The 17,803-nt window shown below is 40.0% G+C and overlaps 1 protein-coding gene across 1 annotated transcript; it reads right to left on the bottom strand.

The window, feature by feature from the left end:
* Window positions 1-9,790: 9,790 nt before the first annotated feature.
* Window positions 9,791-12,669, bottom strand: LOC133831220 (nicotinate N-methyltransferase 1). Its single transcript, XM_062261433.1, has 4 exons — window positions 12,052-12,669; window positions 11,608-11,944; window positions 11,370-11,434; window positions 9,791-10,245 (listed from the first exon to the last, which is right to left on the bottom strand). Exons 1-4 carry the CDS (start codon window positions 12,418-12,420, stop codon window positions 9,946-9,948), a joined length of 1,071 nt encoding a protein of 356 aa, XP_062117417.1. The 5' UTR covers window positions 12,421-12,669; the 3' UTR covers window positions 9,791-9,945.
* Window positions 12,670-17,803: the final 5,134 nt, after the last annotated feature.

Consider the following 17,803-nt stretch of genomic DNA (forward strand, 5'->3'; position numbering starts at 1 on the left):
GGATCGCGCTCAAGGAACATCGCTTATAACTAGCTCGTTTGAAAGCCAAAGGTAAGAAAGCTACACCTGATTATGTGGCTAGGTTGGGACTAAGTGTTCCCTATGTTTGTATGCATTGTTATGTGAACGTGTTTAACCATGTGGACACGATGGGACTAAGAGCTCCCTAAACTTGTATATCATGTCATGAGATGGTATTATTATGCCATGGGACATGCGATAACCGGCCTAAGAGTGTCGGAATCAATATTTGCGCACAGGGCGCGGCTCGGCCACTGGTAGCTGAGGCAGCTTATCTATCACTGAGCTCGGTTAAGCTGGCTGGAGTCATGTGAGTATTACACTGGGGGCGGCCCAAGAGAGCCGAAGGCAGTGTATTAAATAGAGGGTGCGACTAAGGGCGCTGACCCTGAATATCATTTAATGATGTGATGAACTGTTGATTATGATTGTGAATATTGTGTTATGAACGTGATTTGCTGGCTGTTTGGATGACAAACTATTAATCTGTTGTGTGATATCACTGATTGGATAAATGTTATGAAATGCTGAATTCTTGGTTGTGCATTGTGAAATATTTGATAGATGATGTTGATCTTGCTATGTTATCATGCTTTCTTGCTGGGCCTTGGCTCACGGGTGCTACGTGGTGCAGGTAAAGGCAAGGGTAGGCTGAATCAACCATGAGTTGGAGAGCTCTGGGGGCGAGGTGTACATTGTCAGCTGCTCGGCCGCCACGGTCGAGGAATTGTACAGGGACGGAAACCTAAAATGTGTATTTTTCCATTAGAGTGGCTTGAACTATTTGTAACTCTTGGAATTTCTTGTAACTAAGACGTCTAAATCCTGTTTAGAGTTTCATGTATTAAACTGTCATTTTTAACGAAAATAGCCTGTTCGTGACCAAAATATTTTATTCCTAATCTGTTGACAACATGGAATTCACACTTTGTTTAAATGACTTGGTTAGCAAGTCTTGCACTATTTTAAACACACAGTGTAACGGTCTTGGTTATCCAGGGCGTTACAATACTAACACTAGCACCTTGGAGACTCTGATCCAATACTTAAAGAATGAAGAAAATGGCTGAGCACTAGGTCCTATTTATAGAGTTTGAGGAGTGAAACTATCCTATTAAAAAAATACTTAATTCTTTAAATAAACATGATTATGACAAGTGTCAAGCTCTTAGTGGTTCTGGAAGGTTCTAGAGTTTCTAGAACTTTCTTTTATTTAAAAACAATACTTAATTTCTATTGACGGTGAAATCTTGTCAACGAAATTAGATCAGAAAACTCAAAGGTAAGTAGAGTGATGTTCAGATGAGAACTTAGAATGGACTTATGGAAGGATAAACACAGATCAACAATGGAGTAAAAACTGTATATTGCTTAATAGTTTCAACTTACAATGAATTTTCCAACCCCTATTCTGGAGGGGTCATGATCTATTTATACTGGAGCTCTAATGGCTCCTTATACATTGTGGTCCCAGGGGACAAGACTGTACAAAGTTACATTGTCTGGGTAGTGGCACAGGTCATGGTGGAGCAGAAGGTCATGGTGTCGGCCTGGTACGTGGTCAGAGGCGTGCACATAATGTTTCCACTCTCTGTACAAATCTGTACCTCCACTACCTGCGTGATGTAGATGTCAGGGTCACGCTTCTGTCCTCCTCATGGTCGTATGTCCTACACCCGTACACGTACGGGTACTTTGTATCTGATGGTTATGTTGGTGTGTGGCACCTTGGGGGACCGCGGGACCATGGTGGTGTGAGGCCCTTGCACATGGGTGCGCGAGGCCTTGATGCCCAGGTGCACGAGGCTGGTGGCACAAGACACCTTAGGGGGTCGCGGGACCATGGGTGCATGAGGCCCTTGCACATGGGTGCGCAAGGCCTTTATGCCTAGGTGCGCTAGGCTGGTGGCGCGAGATGCCTTAGGGGGCCGCGGGACCATAGGTGCGTGAGGCCCTTGCACACGGGTGAGCGAGGCCTTTATGCCTAGGTGAGCGAGGTTGGTGGCGCGAGACGCATGGCCTCATTGTACGAGGCTTGGGGGCGAGACGCCATGCGCGAGACGCATGGCCTCACTGTGCAAGGCTTGGGGGCGAGATGCCAGGCACGAGGTGCGCCTCTTGCGCGAGACGCATGGCCTCGCTGTGTGAGGCTTGGGGACGAGACGTCAGGCGCGAGTTGCGCCTCTTGCGCGAGACGCATGGCCTCGCTGTGCGAGGCTTGGGGGCGAGACGCCAAGTGCGAGGTACGCCTCTTGCGCGAGATGCATGGGCGTGTGACACCCTTGGCGCGCGGCGTGCCTCCGGATGCGAGACTATTCCTCGCGAGGTGCAAGGGGGGCTCGTGGGTCATTGGTGCGAGACACTCGCAGCACCCCAGGTGTCTCTTCGTGAGATGCGGGTGATAGGCCCGCGAGATGGGGGGTCTTGCGAGGTGCCTAGGTACTTTGTGCCCTTTGCATACAGATAGGTGTATGTCCCGGGTGTCTTTGGCAGCATTTATGCGTGTGAGTGCATCTTGACCCATGAGCATGTCAACCTCGTGCGGGCACGTCGGACCTCACTATGTGAGGGTCTTGTGCACCTATCCTCTTGCAGTATTCATTCTGGCCCCTCAGCTTAGCAGGGCCAAACCTTATGGCTCATAACATGTTGTTTCTCATGAGACAATCTCCTGTATTCAAAAAGGCCTACAAGCGCGAGCCCAATAGCATGACTACATGACCTTTATCCCTATGTTCCAACCAGGGACTAGAGATTTTTTCTTTGGTGGATTTTTGGCATCCACAATTTCATTCTAACTATAATCCAAATTTAAATTTAAATAAAATAGAATCATAACTTCTAACTTCCTAAATCTCGTAACTCTAAAATCACCTGTAGTAAAATCAATATAACTGGAGCTGTAGCATTTTGATTTAGACCATCTTTATACCTTTAGAAAGCTAATTCAATTATCTACAACTTTCTAGAAATACTAGTTTTCGAAATTCATAATATAACTGGGTTAAAAATAGGTCAGAAGTTACAGTACCCTAAAGTTACGGAAAATCTATTTAATTATCTAAATAACAACCTAATCCACAAATATCTTAACTAACCATAAAATAACACACTCTAATTCCCTAGGCTGATTTCGAATTTACTAAGCCCAAAATCTTATTGGGCTTTTGGGCTTTATGTAAGGTCGATCCATAACACTTTTTAATAATATCATAATTAACTTATTCTTATGAGATCACCCTCTTTTCTACAAACTAGACTACTAATATCATAAACATATACTATACTATAATAATCATAACTACTAAAAAAATTAAACCTTATGTTATAATTAATATTTCTAAACTATAGGCTAAACTTATAAAATCCATAACTATTGCTACCAGTTTCCAACTAAGTCCCGACTTGAACCAAAATCAACAGAATCTAACATACTACAAACTAATACTAAGTACTATCTAGCTACTACTATCTAGATAGTAGCACTACTACTACTATCTAGCTAGTTAAGTAAATATTCTTGGACTCTACACCTGCATGCCCATGATATCAGCATTGAGAGCTACGGACCTATTACAGGGAGGTTGTATAGGTTTCCTAGCTAGTGTGGTGGATACTACCAGAGTTATGCCAGCAGAGCCGGTAGAGACTAGGTTGGTTTGTGAGTTCTTGGAAGTGTTTCCTGAGGATTTACTAGGGCTTCCGCCACACAGGGAGATTCAGTTTGTCATCAAGTTAGCGCTGAAGACAGAGCCAGTGCCGAGGGCACCATAAAGGTGGCTCCAACAGAATTGAAAGAATTGAAGATACAGCTGCAAAAGCTTCTTGATTTGGGGTTTATCAGACCTAGCTACTCGCCATGGGGTGCTCCAGTTCTGTTTGTGAAGAAGAAGGACGGGACTCTGAGAATGTGTATCGACTATAGGGAATTGAACAAGTTGACCATCAAGAATAAATACCCTTTACCAAGGATCGATGACCTGTTTGATTAGCTGCAGGGAAAGACGGTGTTCTTGAAGATTGATCTTCGATATGGTTATCACGAGCTAAGGATCAAGGACGAGAATATACCGAAGACGGCCTTTCGAACGAGGTATGGGCACTATAAGTTCCCAGTCATGTCGTTTGGTTTGACCAATGCCCCAGCAGCATTTATGGACTTGATGAACAGGGTGTTCAAGGACTTCTTAGACCAGTTTATGACTGTTTTCATCGACGATATCTTAGTTTACTCTAGTTCCGAGGCAGAGCAAGAAAAACATCTCCGAAGAGTCTTGCAGAGATTGAGGGAGAATCGGTTGTATGCCAAATTTAAGAAGTGTAAATTCTGGCTACCAGAGGTAACATTCCTTGGACATATTATTGGTGAAGATGGAATTAAGGTGGATCCAGCGAAGGTGGAGGTAGTGAGAGATTGGCCGAGACCAAGGAACGCATCGGAGGTTAGTAGTTTCCTTGGGTTAGCGGGTTATTACAGACGGTTTGTGGAAGGGTTCTCAAAGATTGTTACACTGATGGTAGAATTGACACGGAAGAATCTAAAGTTCATCTGGTCAAACAAGTGTGAGAATAGCTTCTAGGAATTGAAGCGACGACTGATTATTGCTCCAGTATTGAGCCTTCCTTCAGAAGGAGGGAAGTTCGTAGTATATTGTGATGCATCCAGGTTAGGATTAGGATGTGTGTTGATGCAGAATGAGAAGGTTATTGCTTATGCGTCACGACAGCTGAAGGAGTATGAGCAGCGGTATCCTACCCATGATCTAGAGTTGGCTGCGGTGGTATTCACACTAAAGGTTTGGCAACACTATTTATATGGGGAGAAGTGTGAGATATACACCGATCATAAGAGTTTGAAGTACTTTTTCACACAGAAGGATTTAAATATGAGGCAGAGGCGTTGGCTGGAGCTAGTAAAGGACTATGACTGTGACATCCTTTACCACCCAGGGAAAGCCAACGTAGTGGCTGATGCGTTAAGCCAGAGGGGCTCGAGACAGTTGTTTAGCTCTGCATAGATATCGAGAGAGTTAGCAAAAGAGATGACTAGAGCGAAGATAGAGTTGGTTGTGGGTCAGTTGGCCAATATTATCTTGCAGTCTACCCTCCTGGAGAGGATAAGAGAGGGCCAAATGGATGATGCACAGTTACAGGAGGTTAAAGGGAATGTCTTAGCTGGAGTGGCTAAGGACTATTCAATTTCAGATACTGGGTTATTACAATATAAGGGTTAGATCTGTGTTCCGATTAATATGGGGATTAGACGAGAGTTACTCGATGAATCCCATACTACACCATACTCACTCCATCCGGGCACCATGAAGATGTATCAGGATCTATGGACGTTGTATTGGTGGTTTGGGATGAAGAAGGATGTAGTAGATTATGTGGCCAAGTGTTTGACTTGTCAGCAAGTGAAGGCTGAGCATCAGCAACTAGCGAGGTTTCTATAGCCTTTGGGTATTCTTGAATTGAAATGGGAGGACATGACCATGGATTTTGTGGGAGGTTTACCCAAGACAGTGGGGTTGCACGACTCGGTGTAGGTGATAGTAGACAGATACACCAAGTCAGCTCACTTTCTGCCAGTGAGGACGACCTATACTGTGGATAGGTATATTGAGCTGTACATGAGGGAGATTATACGTCTCCATGGGGTTCCCAAGTCCATAGTGTTGGACTCGGATCCTATCTTTACCTCCAAGTTTTGGGGTGATTTATAGAAGGCTATGGGGACTCAGCTGAAGTTCAGTATGGCCTTTCATCCTCAAACTGATGGACAGTCCGAGAGGACGATTCAGGTGTTAGAGGACATGCTCCAGGCATCTGTGATAGACTTTGAGGGGTCTTGGGGTAAGTATCTCCCATTGATTGAGTTTTCATACAACAACAGTTATCAATCAACGATTGGAGTGGCTCCGTATGAAATGTTATATGGGAGGAGATGTAGATCGCCCATTCATTGGGATGAGATGGGTGAGAGGAAATATCTTGGACTAGAGATGGCTCAGAAGACTAATGAAGCTATCGAAAAGATCCGAGCTCGAATGCTCGCTTCACAAAGCAGACATAAAAGTTACGCAAATCTTAAGCGTAGGGACGTGGAGTTTCAGGTAGGGGACCATGTGTTACTACGAGTTTCACCATTGCGAGGGGTGAGAAGGTTTGGGAAAAAGGAAAAGCTGAGCCTTAGGTTTATTAGACCTTTTGAGATCCCAGATAGGATCAGGCAGGTGGCCTATAGATTGGCACTGCCACCTTCATTGTCGAGAGTTCATAACGTATTCCACATTTCTATGCTTCGGAAGTACATCTCAAATACGACTCATGTGTTGAAGTATGAGGACTTGGAGTTTTAGACAGATTTGTCATATGAGGAGCGGCCGGTTCAGGTCTTAGACAGAAAGGACAAGTTTCTACGGAACAATACGATTCCTCTAGTCAAAGTATTGTGGAGGAATAGCAGGGTCGAGGAAGCGACTTGGGAACTTGAGTCAGTGATGCGGGATTAGTATCCCGAGTTATTCAAGTAAATTTTGAGGACGAAATTCTTAGTAGGATGGGATAGTAGTAACGACCCAAAATTCACTAATAAGGCTTAAGGGCCTTGATTAACATGCTGGGAGGGCATAATTGGTGTATGTGTGATTAAATAATTAAAATGCATGATTATGTGGCATGCATGATTAATATGGTTATATGAATATTTTATATGCATGTTTATGAGTATTAGATATGCATGCGGGCCATTTATAGCTTATAAGGGCATAACTGTAATTTTGGCCCGTTGATGGCATAAATGTGATTATTTGTGATAAATTTTTTAGACCACATTATTATGTGGATATATTTGCAGCATATGGCTTGAGACGATCTTAGTGAGCAGATTAGCAAAACAGTCACAGCGGGGTTTAATACCCGGCTCGGAGGAGCCTAGGGGTATTTTTGGGAATTTATAGAATATTTTGGGAACTATTAAATATTGAATAAGTATTTGGTAATTAATTGGACATAACAGGATTAATTGGTAGATATTGGGAGCACTTGAGGAATTAGCGGGAACTGGGGGTGGAATGACCATTTTACCCCTTTGGTACCCTTATAGAATTAGTAGGCTTGAGGGGCAAAATAGTCTTTAGTTAAGGAAAGGATATACTCAGCAAACACTTAGGATTAATTCAGAAGATAGTAGACACTCTCAATTTTCACTCTCCTTCCCCCTCACGATTCTCTCTCTCACTCTCTTTACACTTTGAAGCTAAGGGAAGAAAAGAAAGGGGCAGAAAAGTTTAAGCTTGAAGCTGGACTTTTGGAAGGAAATTGGAGGAATTGAAGCTTTAGAAACCAGAGGGTTTAGCTGAGACTTAAGCTCAAAGATTGGAGGTTGTAGCTTGAGGAAAATTCAATCATAATTGAGGTAAGTTCCTTATCACTGGTCATGTCAATAAATTCTGGTATTGGTGTGGAATTAGACTAGGTTTTGGGTAATAAATAGCTGATGATTTGGGGTAGAAACTTCAGTATGTATTGTTGTGATTTTGTGTTTAATTAGTTGATTAAAAGTCTTAGATTCGTAGCTAAACTTGCTTTGGTTGGGAGGTTCTTCTGAGTTGAATTATAGGAAATCCGGCTGGGAGAAGTGTGAAGAAAACCCAGAATTTCTGGGTTCGAATGGGGCGCGTCGCGACCCAGCTTGCGTGTGCCCAAAAGGGCCTGGGTATGCTCTCTAACTTGGGGGCGCATCACGACCTTAAGAGGCAAGTCGCGACCCGCCTCCCATGTGGCCTGGGATTTGTGGTTTTTGACTTAGGGGCAAGTCGCGACCTGCCTAGGGATTTTTGCCTTAGGTTGGTTTCTATGTTTGGTAAGGCTCAAGGGCTCGAACCTAGGTGCTCAGGAAAATTTCTACTACCCACTTTAGTAGAAATTGAGGTCTCGAAGGCTAATTTTATCTCCTAAGTATTTATTTGGATTAGACGTTGACAATTACCCATTGGCCACTGTGACTACGTTTATCGCCAAGGCTCAGGATTGAGGATCGTGCTCGGGATCGTTCTATTATCTTCGTTCGGAATTCAAGGTAAGAAAACTGCATCATACGTGGTTGTGAACGAGACTGAGATTCCCAATTATTGGTTGCTTGTAATATGTGTTTGTAAGATTGATCTTTCATACAGGAATGACCGGCCTAAGGGAGCCGAGGCTAATGGCAAACATACTGAGCGTGGCCCGGCCTAAGTGAGTCGGGGCCAGCTAGATCAACAGGGGGCTTGGCCTAAGGGTGCCAACCTTGATTACTTGAGATTATATGATTGTCATTGATTAATTGAATATTTGTACTATGTTTTATGTTTATATAGATAAGCTTGATTGAATATTCTTATTGCTACAGGTGATTGTTGTTTGGTTTTCTTGTTGGGCCTTGGCTCACGGGTGATACGTGGTGTAGGTGAAGGCAAGGGTAAGCTGGATCAACCTTGAGTTGGAGATCTTTGGGGGCGATGTGTACATTGTGAGCTGCTCGTCCACCACGGCCGAGGGAAAGTACAGGGACAGAAGTCTAAAAACTTGTATTTTTGCATTAGAGTGGCCACTGATTGTATATAACTTTTGAGAGTTTGTAAATTAACACTTAAACCTTGTTTTTGGGATCTCATGTTCCAAACATCTATTTTAATGAAAAATTAACCGTTTATGATCAAAATCTTTTAGCCCTAATCCAATTGTTGACCTTAGGATCACATTTTTCATAAAATTACTTAATTAGCAAGTCCTGCACTATTTTAACTATACAATGTAATGATCTTGGTTATCCAGGGCGTTACGCCTGTGGCCCATAAATCTCCCCCAGGACCCCTGTTTTCACTATCTCTTCATTTGCCTCTATGTCTGCTTGCTTCCGGGTCAAGAGACAAATTTCAATAAAATGTCTCCTCATTGCCTCCATTTGTTCTCTTTGTTCATCTTTAAATTCAATAGTCCCCAGATTGATAAGCTTCTCTATCTTTATTAACTTCTTCTCGTGTATTGTCATGCGTATCATTAATGACACATCTGCTTTCATTAACTACGTCTGCTACTTTTTGCAACTGAGAATCCTTACTACCTTTTTCCACTATCATTTCTTCTTGTGTCCCACCCATCTCCAGCGGCTCAGTTTCCATAATGACTATTACTAATAACCTGCGAGTCCACCAACTAAGAACAATCCTTCAAAGGCCTTTAACTCAAACTAATAAAAGATTTTGAAACAGTATCTCAATGGAACAGTAACAACTCCCCAAAAGAAATTTAACTTATGACTGAAACACTTTCTACCAATTAACTACCTCGAAAAGACTAAAAGGAACTTTGGGATACGACCAAACCACTTTCTAGCCTTACTCCCCGCTAGTATGGAACAACAGACTTACTGTTGTAATTGGATCAACAGACTTACTGTTGTAGTTGGATCACCAACAGCTCAACAAGGAGCAAAGAGAATATGATCTAGAGTTTTGCGATCCACTTTTAGAATGACATTTTTCTCTATTCTCATGTTATTGTGATCGACCTGGATGCTAATTTGTATCTATTTCCTTTCAGAATGTTTCACCTATTAATCTGGCTTATTGAGAATGTTTCGTTAGAAACTAGTGATTTAAATTTTAAATGAGTTTTTCAGTAAACGGTAAACTCAAGTACACAAATTTATGGCCTCAAAAGTACATAAATTATGACTTTAGGTACACAAAAAAAGTGCATAACAATATGGTAGACAAATTCCAAATGTAAAACAAGTTCGACTGGATTGTCAAAAATAATACTTAAAAAATCACAATTCTTCTTTAATTTTGTTATAAACTCCTCATTTTCTCAGAGAAAGTTACATTTTATTCTCTCTGCATCATTTCAAAATAAGTTAGAAATGATCATTCATTACTACTACTTCTGAAACTCTAAGACAGTATAGAAATAATCAATATAGAAAGCTCGGAAATGAGGGAAACCAGCAGAGAGACCAAGCTTTCGGAACTCTTCTTCGGTCCTGTGCTTTCCTTTGGTTCTATAGATTGTCATGACAAAGATGTCTCCTTCTAGGAGAGCCCGAGTCCGGTGACTGTCGTCGGTTTCATTCGGCAACACCGGTTCGCAGGCTATCAACTTACCTCCTTCTGGGAGTGCCTTGAAACAATTCTCCATGATTAATTTGCATTCATCATCCGTCCATGTTGTTAAAACCCACTGCAAAAGTCAATGTCAACACACAATAACATCCATTATATATGGTCTTGCATTATTCTTACTAAATCAAAAATAAAAATTCCCATAAGTAATTTGGGGTGAAATTTCTACGAGTCTTTTATTTTGGTGGGCATTATCATGGAACTCACTATCATTATCCTTACGTGGGCATTACTAAATATTGCACTCTTTTATTCTTTTGGTGATGTCTTCTCGTGAAGTTTCTTTTGTATTTGCCCTGACAGCTAAACTTTTTGACTATTTTTTTTTATCAGGAACCGGATAAGTGAATGGCTAATTTTGGACTAGACAAGAGTCGTGTGTCTATATCTTATTGGCTCATCCAAAGTTGCAAGTTCCATATGTATGTATGATGAGTATAAATGAACTCTTAAATCATATTTGTTTTATTGTGTATTATTTTTAAAGAAAAAGATGTTATATAAAAATGGTTCTAGTGCCACCAAAGGGTAGCAGTTATGCCATCCTTATTCCTGATCTCCTCAACAACATTGTTAAAATTAAACACTCGATTACAATTTTAAAATAATTTTTAATTTTAATATTTTAAAAATATTTTTTACCGTCTCATTTTTCTCTCTTGTCAGTTGTATGTACTTATATCATTGTTTATCTTTACTTTTTTTTCTTCTTACTCACTTTCATTTAAATTTAGACATATTTTATTTGTTGTGAATGTCTTTTTTCCTTTCATTTAAATTATCAACAAAAGAAAAATAGGGGTATTTATAGAAAGACACAAAACTTACATATACAAGTTATAATCAATTTTATTCATAATTACACACTACATATAACATAATTTTTGTGTGTACATTTAGAAATAATTAGAATGATTCATTTCAATTTATATTAAAATAAAGATATTTTTATTAAAAAAATATTGACAAAGCAATCAATCAACTAATCAACCAATAAAACGCTACTAAACTTTCCGGTACGGTATATTGTTTTTTAAAAGGGATGTATATTTGCATATCATTTTTTTTTTTTGGTCAGGTGCATAACATTAAATTAATAGATACTCATAGTTGCCAGTCACAGATTCATTGTATCGTAATTACATTTATATAATAATAATATACATATAAATATATACGCACCTTCATGAAAATTGCTTCTGCCTCAGGAATGGACTTGAACATGTCACCACCAACGTGAGTAACCCCTGAAAATTAGAACATTATTAAATAAATTAAAAAAACCTTCTTTAATCTATTTTTGTAATCACTAATCAAATTAATCATTAAGTGAAATAAATGATTAATAGTTTTTTTTCCAAATAAAACAAAAATATGGAGAGCTTAATTTGATCAGTATATATATCTAATGTGATCTGACCAGAAATAGGTGGCGCTTTGGCAACGACCTCAGGCAGATCAAAGTTGATGCCTTGGCGTACATTGGGGTGCTTATGCTGGATCATCCGCAGACAATCCCCCGCACTGCCACCCACGTCAACCAATTTCTGGACCCCTTTAAACCCATCGTAGGCGTCCAATATCGCCTTCATGAACGGCACAGATACGCCCGACATAGCCTTCTGCATCAACCCATTCATCTCCGGCCTCTTCCCGTAATAATCATAAGCCGCCTCTCCGTTCGCCTTCACAAAAGGCTCCGTCGTTGGGTCCACCACTGCCTCGTGCACCAGCGGCCACGCGCTCACTAGCGCGTCCTAAAACATTTATTAAACATACAAAATTGAATTTAATAATCTAGATTTTTTCTTTTTTCAAAATGTATGAAATATAAAATTAATAAATTGATGAAACGATAACATACCTGGTGGTGTTGAAGCACGTACGGCGCGTAGGATAAGCCATCGGAATCAGTGGCGAGAGTTTTACCGACGTCGGTGAGAGAGTACTTTCTCTCTGAACCGTTGAGGTGTTCTTCGAAGACGCCGTAGCTGGCGAGCATGCGGAGGATGCGTTGGAGATTCTCGGCGTCGGCGCCGTCGCGGGAGGGAAGGACACGTTTGAGAATCTGAGAAGCGGTGAGGGGAGAATTGGAACCTCCTTGCCAGATAGCATCAGGGACGTTGAGGCGAACGACGGCGTTTAAGGACATAGGGACGCTAATCATGTTGGCTAGCTCTAGTATCTTTAGCCTCGCCTGGTTCCGGCTCTCGCTGATCTTGTCGTCCGCCATTTTTTTCTGGGTTTAGTGTTCTCTGCTTTTGCGTTCTTTGAGTGAAGAAGAGCTTTTTTATTTATGAGTGAGTGAGTGGTAAAATGGGGAAGATGAGGACTCATGCACGTGATGTGTCAGTTCGCAATTGGACCAATAACATACATTGAAATTAATGATTGGACAGATGGGTTCCACGTATATGATGATACAAATTGAGCTGACTCACCTCACGTAGAGAGATATTGGATTTTGAGTTGATTCTCTCCTCTCCTCGTTTCAAGATTTTCATTGATTCTCTTGTATTGTAAGGGAAATTTCAGTTTATAAGCATCATATTAGGTGCCACGCATATTATCTATTTTAAAATAATGTAATTTTTTTGATACTCTACTAAAAATATATTCTATCACTTTCTTCCTTCATTTTCTCTCTTTTCCCTTCTCTTTCTCTTTTTCCCTTCTCTTTCTCTTTCGGTTCACTCTTTCTCTCTCATCTTACGGCACCACTACCACCACGCTCAATATTGCATTTTAAACAAATTTGGACATGATTTTTGAGTGTTTTTTGCTATTTTTTTTCAGATCTAAAACTCTGAAATTTATAGAAAATCGACATTGTTCGATGACGATTCAATAGTTCTTGATGCCAGCTCGATGAGGTCTTCAAAATCAATATTTTCATAAAAAAAAATGACTTTACTCGATAGTGGTTCGATGATAGTTCGATGGTACTCGATGCCAGATCAATGGACTCGATGCAATTCTTACAAGAGACATAATTTTTCACTCGAGTGTCTGTTTTGGTTATTTTTTTTTATTTTGGGTATTTTTTCAAGATCTACATAATTGACATGCTCATATGTACATTTGTGAAATATAACACTTGAAAAAAAAAATACAAAATCCAAACATACCTCATGTTTAAGACATGTTTTGGTATGTTTTCAAGTTTTAAACTTCACAAATGTGAATATGAACATGTCAAACATGTAGATCTTGAAAAAATACAAACAAAAAAAAAATCACCCAAAACGGACACTCGAGTAAAAAATTATGTAACGCTCTGGATAGCCAAAACTATTACACTGTGTGTTTACAAAGTGCCAGACTTGCTAGTCAAGTCATTTAGTTAAAATCGTGATACTGAACTGTAAAGGAACTAGGGTTGAAAGTGTTTTGGTCTCAAAAGCCACATTTTCATTAAAGAACGTTGTTTGTTTACACGGGATCCCAAAAATATAAGTTTTAAAGATCGTTTACAAAAGTTACAAGACCTAGATACAATAACCAGCCATACTAAGGCAAAGCAAGCAATTAGGTAATCCCTGTCCTGGTCCACTCCTCGACCGTGGTGATCGAACAGCTGGCTATGTACATTTCACCTCGGAGCTCTCCATCTCAGGCTTGGTCCAGCTTGCCCTTGCCTTTACCTGCACCACGTAGCACCCGTGAGCCAAGGCCCAGCAAGAAAACACAACAACAACAGAGCATAAGCATTTAGCAGTCAAATCAATATCTTACATCGCATTACATAACTTCAACCATATACTCAATCAGAATAATCAAATATTCCACATACTAGGCATATCAATTCATAACATGTACAGTTCACAAATGATAACCAGGGCTAGCGCTCTCAGGCTGCTCCCTCTGTTATCCCGCTGTTCTTGGCTACCAGTGGCCAATCTGCGCCCTGTGCGCTAATATCATGTACGGCACTCTTAGGCCGCTTCTACATGTCCCATGGCATAATACCAACATTGACACGATACAATTCTCGGGAGCACTTAGTCCCATCACAATCATACAACCGGGTGCAGTTTTCTTACCTTTCAATTCAATAGCTTTGATCCCTCGACTCCTTGAGCACGATCCCCCTCGAGCCCTAGCGCTCACCTAATCACAATCATGGCCAAGGTCATTATCAATCCCCAAGTTCAAAACCTAGCCCCAGGGCCAATCCCGAGCCCCTGGGATGTCCTAGTTCCACCAAACAAGGTGGTGGAATCAAACCCCAAACCCTAGGTCAAAATCCCTTGCAAACAACCCAAAAATCCCCTTCAGAAGGCAGGGTAGCGCTACAACGCTCTTGGGAGGGCGCTACAGCGCTACAAACAGAAGCCAAAAATCCTTCAGCAAAATGGCCTAGCGCTACAACGCCCAAAGGCTAGCGCTGTAGCGCTAGTCACAGACAGCCCTGCACTGATTTTTCCCTTCTGCGATTTCTTCGAACCAACCTCAACCAAACCTCTTCCAACTCTTACCCAAACTCAAAAAAAACCTCATAACCACACTCCACTCATCCCAAGCACCCCAAACATCTAAAAGCTAAGCACATGCATCCACAAACTCAGAATTCACCATAGCCACTTCTAAGCTCTAAAACTCAGTAAAAACCAGCTGAACATCAAAGTTTAGAGTTTAAACCTTATACCTTTGATAGAATTTCGACCACAAGCTGCCTCTAGACTCCTTTGGCTTGCTCCTCCTCAGCCTTAAGTCTGAATTCCCTAAGGTTCCACCCAATTCAACTTAAGCACCACAACTCAAAAACCAGAAACTGAAACTGAAGAATTCTAAGTCTTACCTAAAGTGTTGATGAACCCTTGCTAAACCTCTGCTAATTCTCCACACTTAGCTTAGACTCCTTGATGCTTAGCTTCTCCTAGCTCTCCTCTGAGCTTACCCCAGAAATCCTCAAGAAATTGGTGAAGAAAGCACAAACCGACCTAGAGAACTCTTTCTGTTTTCTCTCCTTTCTTTTCCTTTCCTTTTCTTTTCTTTCTTTTTCAAACTTCTGTAATGTTCTTCAAATCCCACTAACATAAAACCTCAGTAATACCCATCCTTAAAAGCCAAATGACCATTATGCCCTCCCTATTAATTCTAATCCTTTAGTCCACTTGAGGGCATTTTAATCATTTTACCTAATTCCCGCTAATTCCTCGAGTGTCTCTATTATTTCCTGCCTAAATTCCGATACCTAATTAATCACCAATAACATTCCTCAATGTCATAATAGACTCCAGTACATCCGCTAAACTCCCATTTATACCCCTAAACTCACCTCGAGCCGGGTATAAATCTCCGCTATGACTTTTCCGCTACTTTGCTCACTAGGGTCGTCTCGAGTCACAGATCACAGATTTATCCACATAGTAATGTGGTCTCGACAATTATCACATATATCGAAGCAGTTATGCCCATAATGGCCAAAATTACGATTATGCCCTTCTAACCTAATCAGGGCATATATGCATACTAATACACATAGTCATGCATCTCAAATATTCAAGTAATCATATAACATGCTTTAAATCATAATCACGCATCTTAATCATTAAAACCACACATAGTCTCCATTATGCCCTCCAGGCACACTAATCAAGGCCCTTAAGCCTTATTAGTGAATTTGGGTTGTTACAAATTATGTCTCTTGCAAGAATCACATCGAGTCCATCAAGTTAGCATCGAGCACCATCGAACCACCATTGAATCATCATCGAACAACCATCGACCAAAGTTGTTTTTTCATGAAAATATTGATTTTGAAGGCCCCATCGAGCTGGCATCGAGCATCATTGAGCCACCATCGAGCAAGGTTGATTTTCTGCAGATTTCAGAGTTTTAGTTCTGAAAAAAAATCGCAAAAAAAAACTCAAAAACCATGCCCAGATCTGTTCGAAATGTAATATTTAGTGCAGTTGTGGTGTTGTGGTGTCGTGAGGTGTGAGAGAGTGAACTGAAAGAGAGAGAGGGAAGAGAGAAATAAGAAGAGAGAAGTAAGAAGAGAGAAGGGGGAAGAGATGGGGGTATTTTTGGTAGAGTACCAAAAAGTAACATTATTTTGAAATCTTGAATATGTCTAGCATATATTTTAATTACACTCAATATTAAGCATAAAATGTGGAATTTCCCTATTGTGATGCGTGTAAATGAAAAGGAAAATTTCACTATTTATGCATAATAGTCTCTCTTATTACAAAAAAAAAAAAAAACATACCACCATTATTCATTCTTTTAATTTGATGTTAAACATTCCCCATCTACCAAAAATATTCCTCTCTTTTTTACACCCCAAAAAAAATTGAAACTCTCGTTACTCTCTCTCTCTCTCTCTCTCTCAAACCTAAAAAAATCCCCAAAATCCCGAAGAGCCCCAACCTTAGTCGAGCCCAACCCCCATCGAGCCCCACCTCCATCGAGCATCTCAGGTGACTCATCTTCCCCATCGCCCAACCCCTGTCGAGCCTCACCCACGACGACTCATTCCCTTCAAACTTGAGACCCGCAGTGCATTTTTCCTCCCACGGTGACAAGCAAAGGTTAGATCTCGAACCCAAATCTATTTTTAAGTGAAATGGATGTTGAATATGTGATCTGTGGAATGAGTTCGTCAATTTTGTGGTTTTTTTTCTGGGTTGGAACTAGTGGCTCGATAGGGTAGTATGAATGCTTGGATAGAAGCTCGACAGGTGTTGGTATTAAAAGAGCAAATCAGAGAAACGCAGCGGAGAATGGACCATTTCTTTTAATAATTATTAATATTAGTGAAGACCATACACACACACACACACACACACACACACACACACATATATATCTATTAAATCACATACAATCAAATTAGATATTACCTCTTGTAGCATATCAAGTGTCCTCAAATATTTTTGTATAAAATCAAAGATATTCCTATCCAAGTTCTGAAGACTCACACCTTGATATTCCAGATCAATCCTCAAACACACAACCTATTTAATTATTTAATTTAAATCATATTTTAAAAAATAATAATTAAATAAACAAATAATTTAAAATTCAAAATCCAAATCCAAGTGATAGGAAATATCCCTGTGTGGCGCCACATTAGGGTTTTCCCTAATTTTCTCATTTGTTTATTTAATTAATATTTAAGACAGTATATTTATCATAAAATAAATATCATTTAATTCAAAATTAACTTTATCTTAATATATCAATTTTAAATAAATAAATAAATATCTTATTCTAAATAAGATAATTATTAATCTCTCTTTATATATTAATCCAAACAGGATTAATATTAACTTTAAATTATTCTCTCTACAAATTTTTCTTTTGACACCCTTACCCTTGATAGTGCAGGACAGATGTGATCTGGGGACCATGGACCTATAATATGAAGCTCCAATAAACCAGATTATTAATTAAACCATTTAATTCAATAATCTTATTTATTAATTCCATGATTACTCCACTATAAATATGGAATTTCACTTTAAGTATTGTATAGAATTATATTTATAGAGTTTTCTATTGTAGTCCATTGATATTATCAATAAATGTAGTTTTTTCCTCCATTTATTGGTTCGTTAATTAGAGTTGGTCAAGATTACCATTTTACCCTTCAAATTACTTATTGA

Source organism: Humulus lupulus, chromosome 4 (assembly GCF_963169125.1).
Source record: "Humulus lupulus chromosome 4, drHumLupu1.1, whole genome shotgun sequence".
In the NCBI taxonomy this organism is placed as follows: Eukaryota; Viridiplantae; Streptophyta; class Magnoliopsida; order Rosales; family Cannabaceae; genus Humulus; species Humulus lupulus.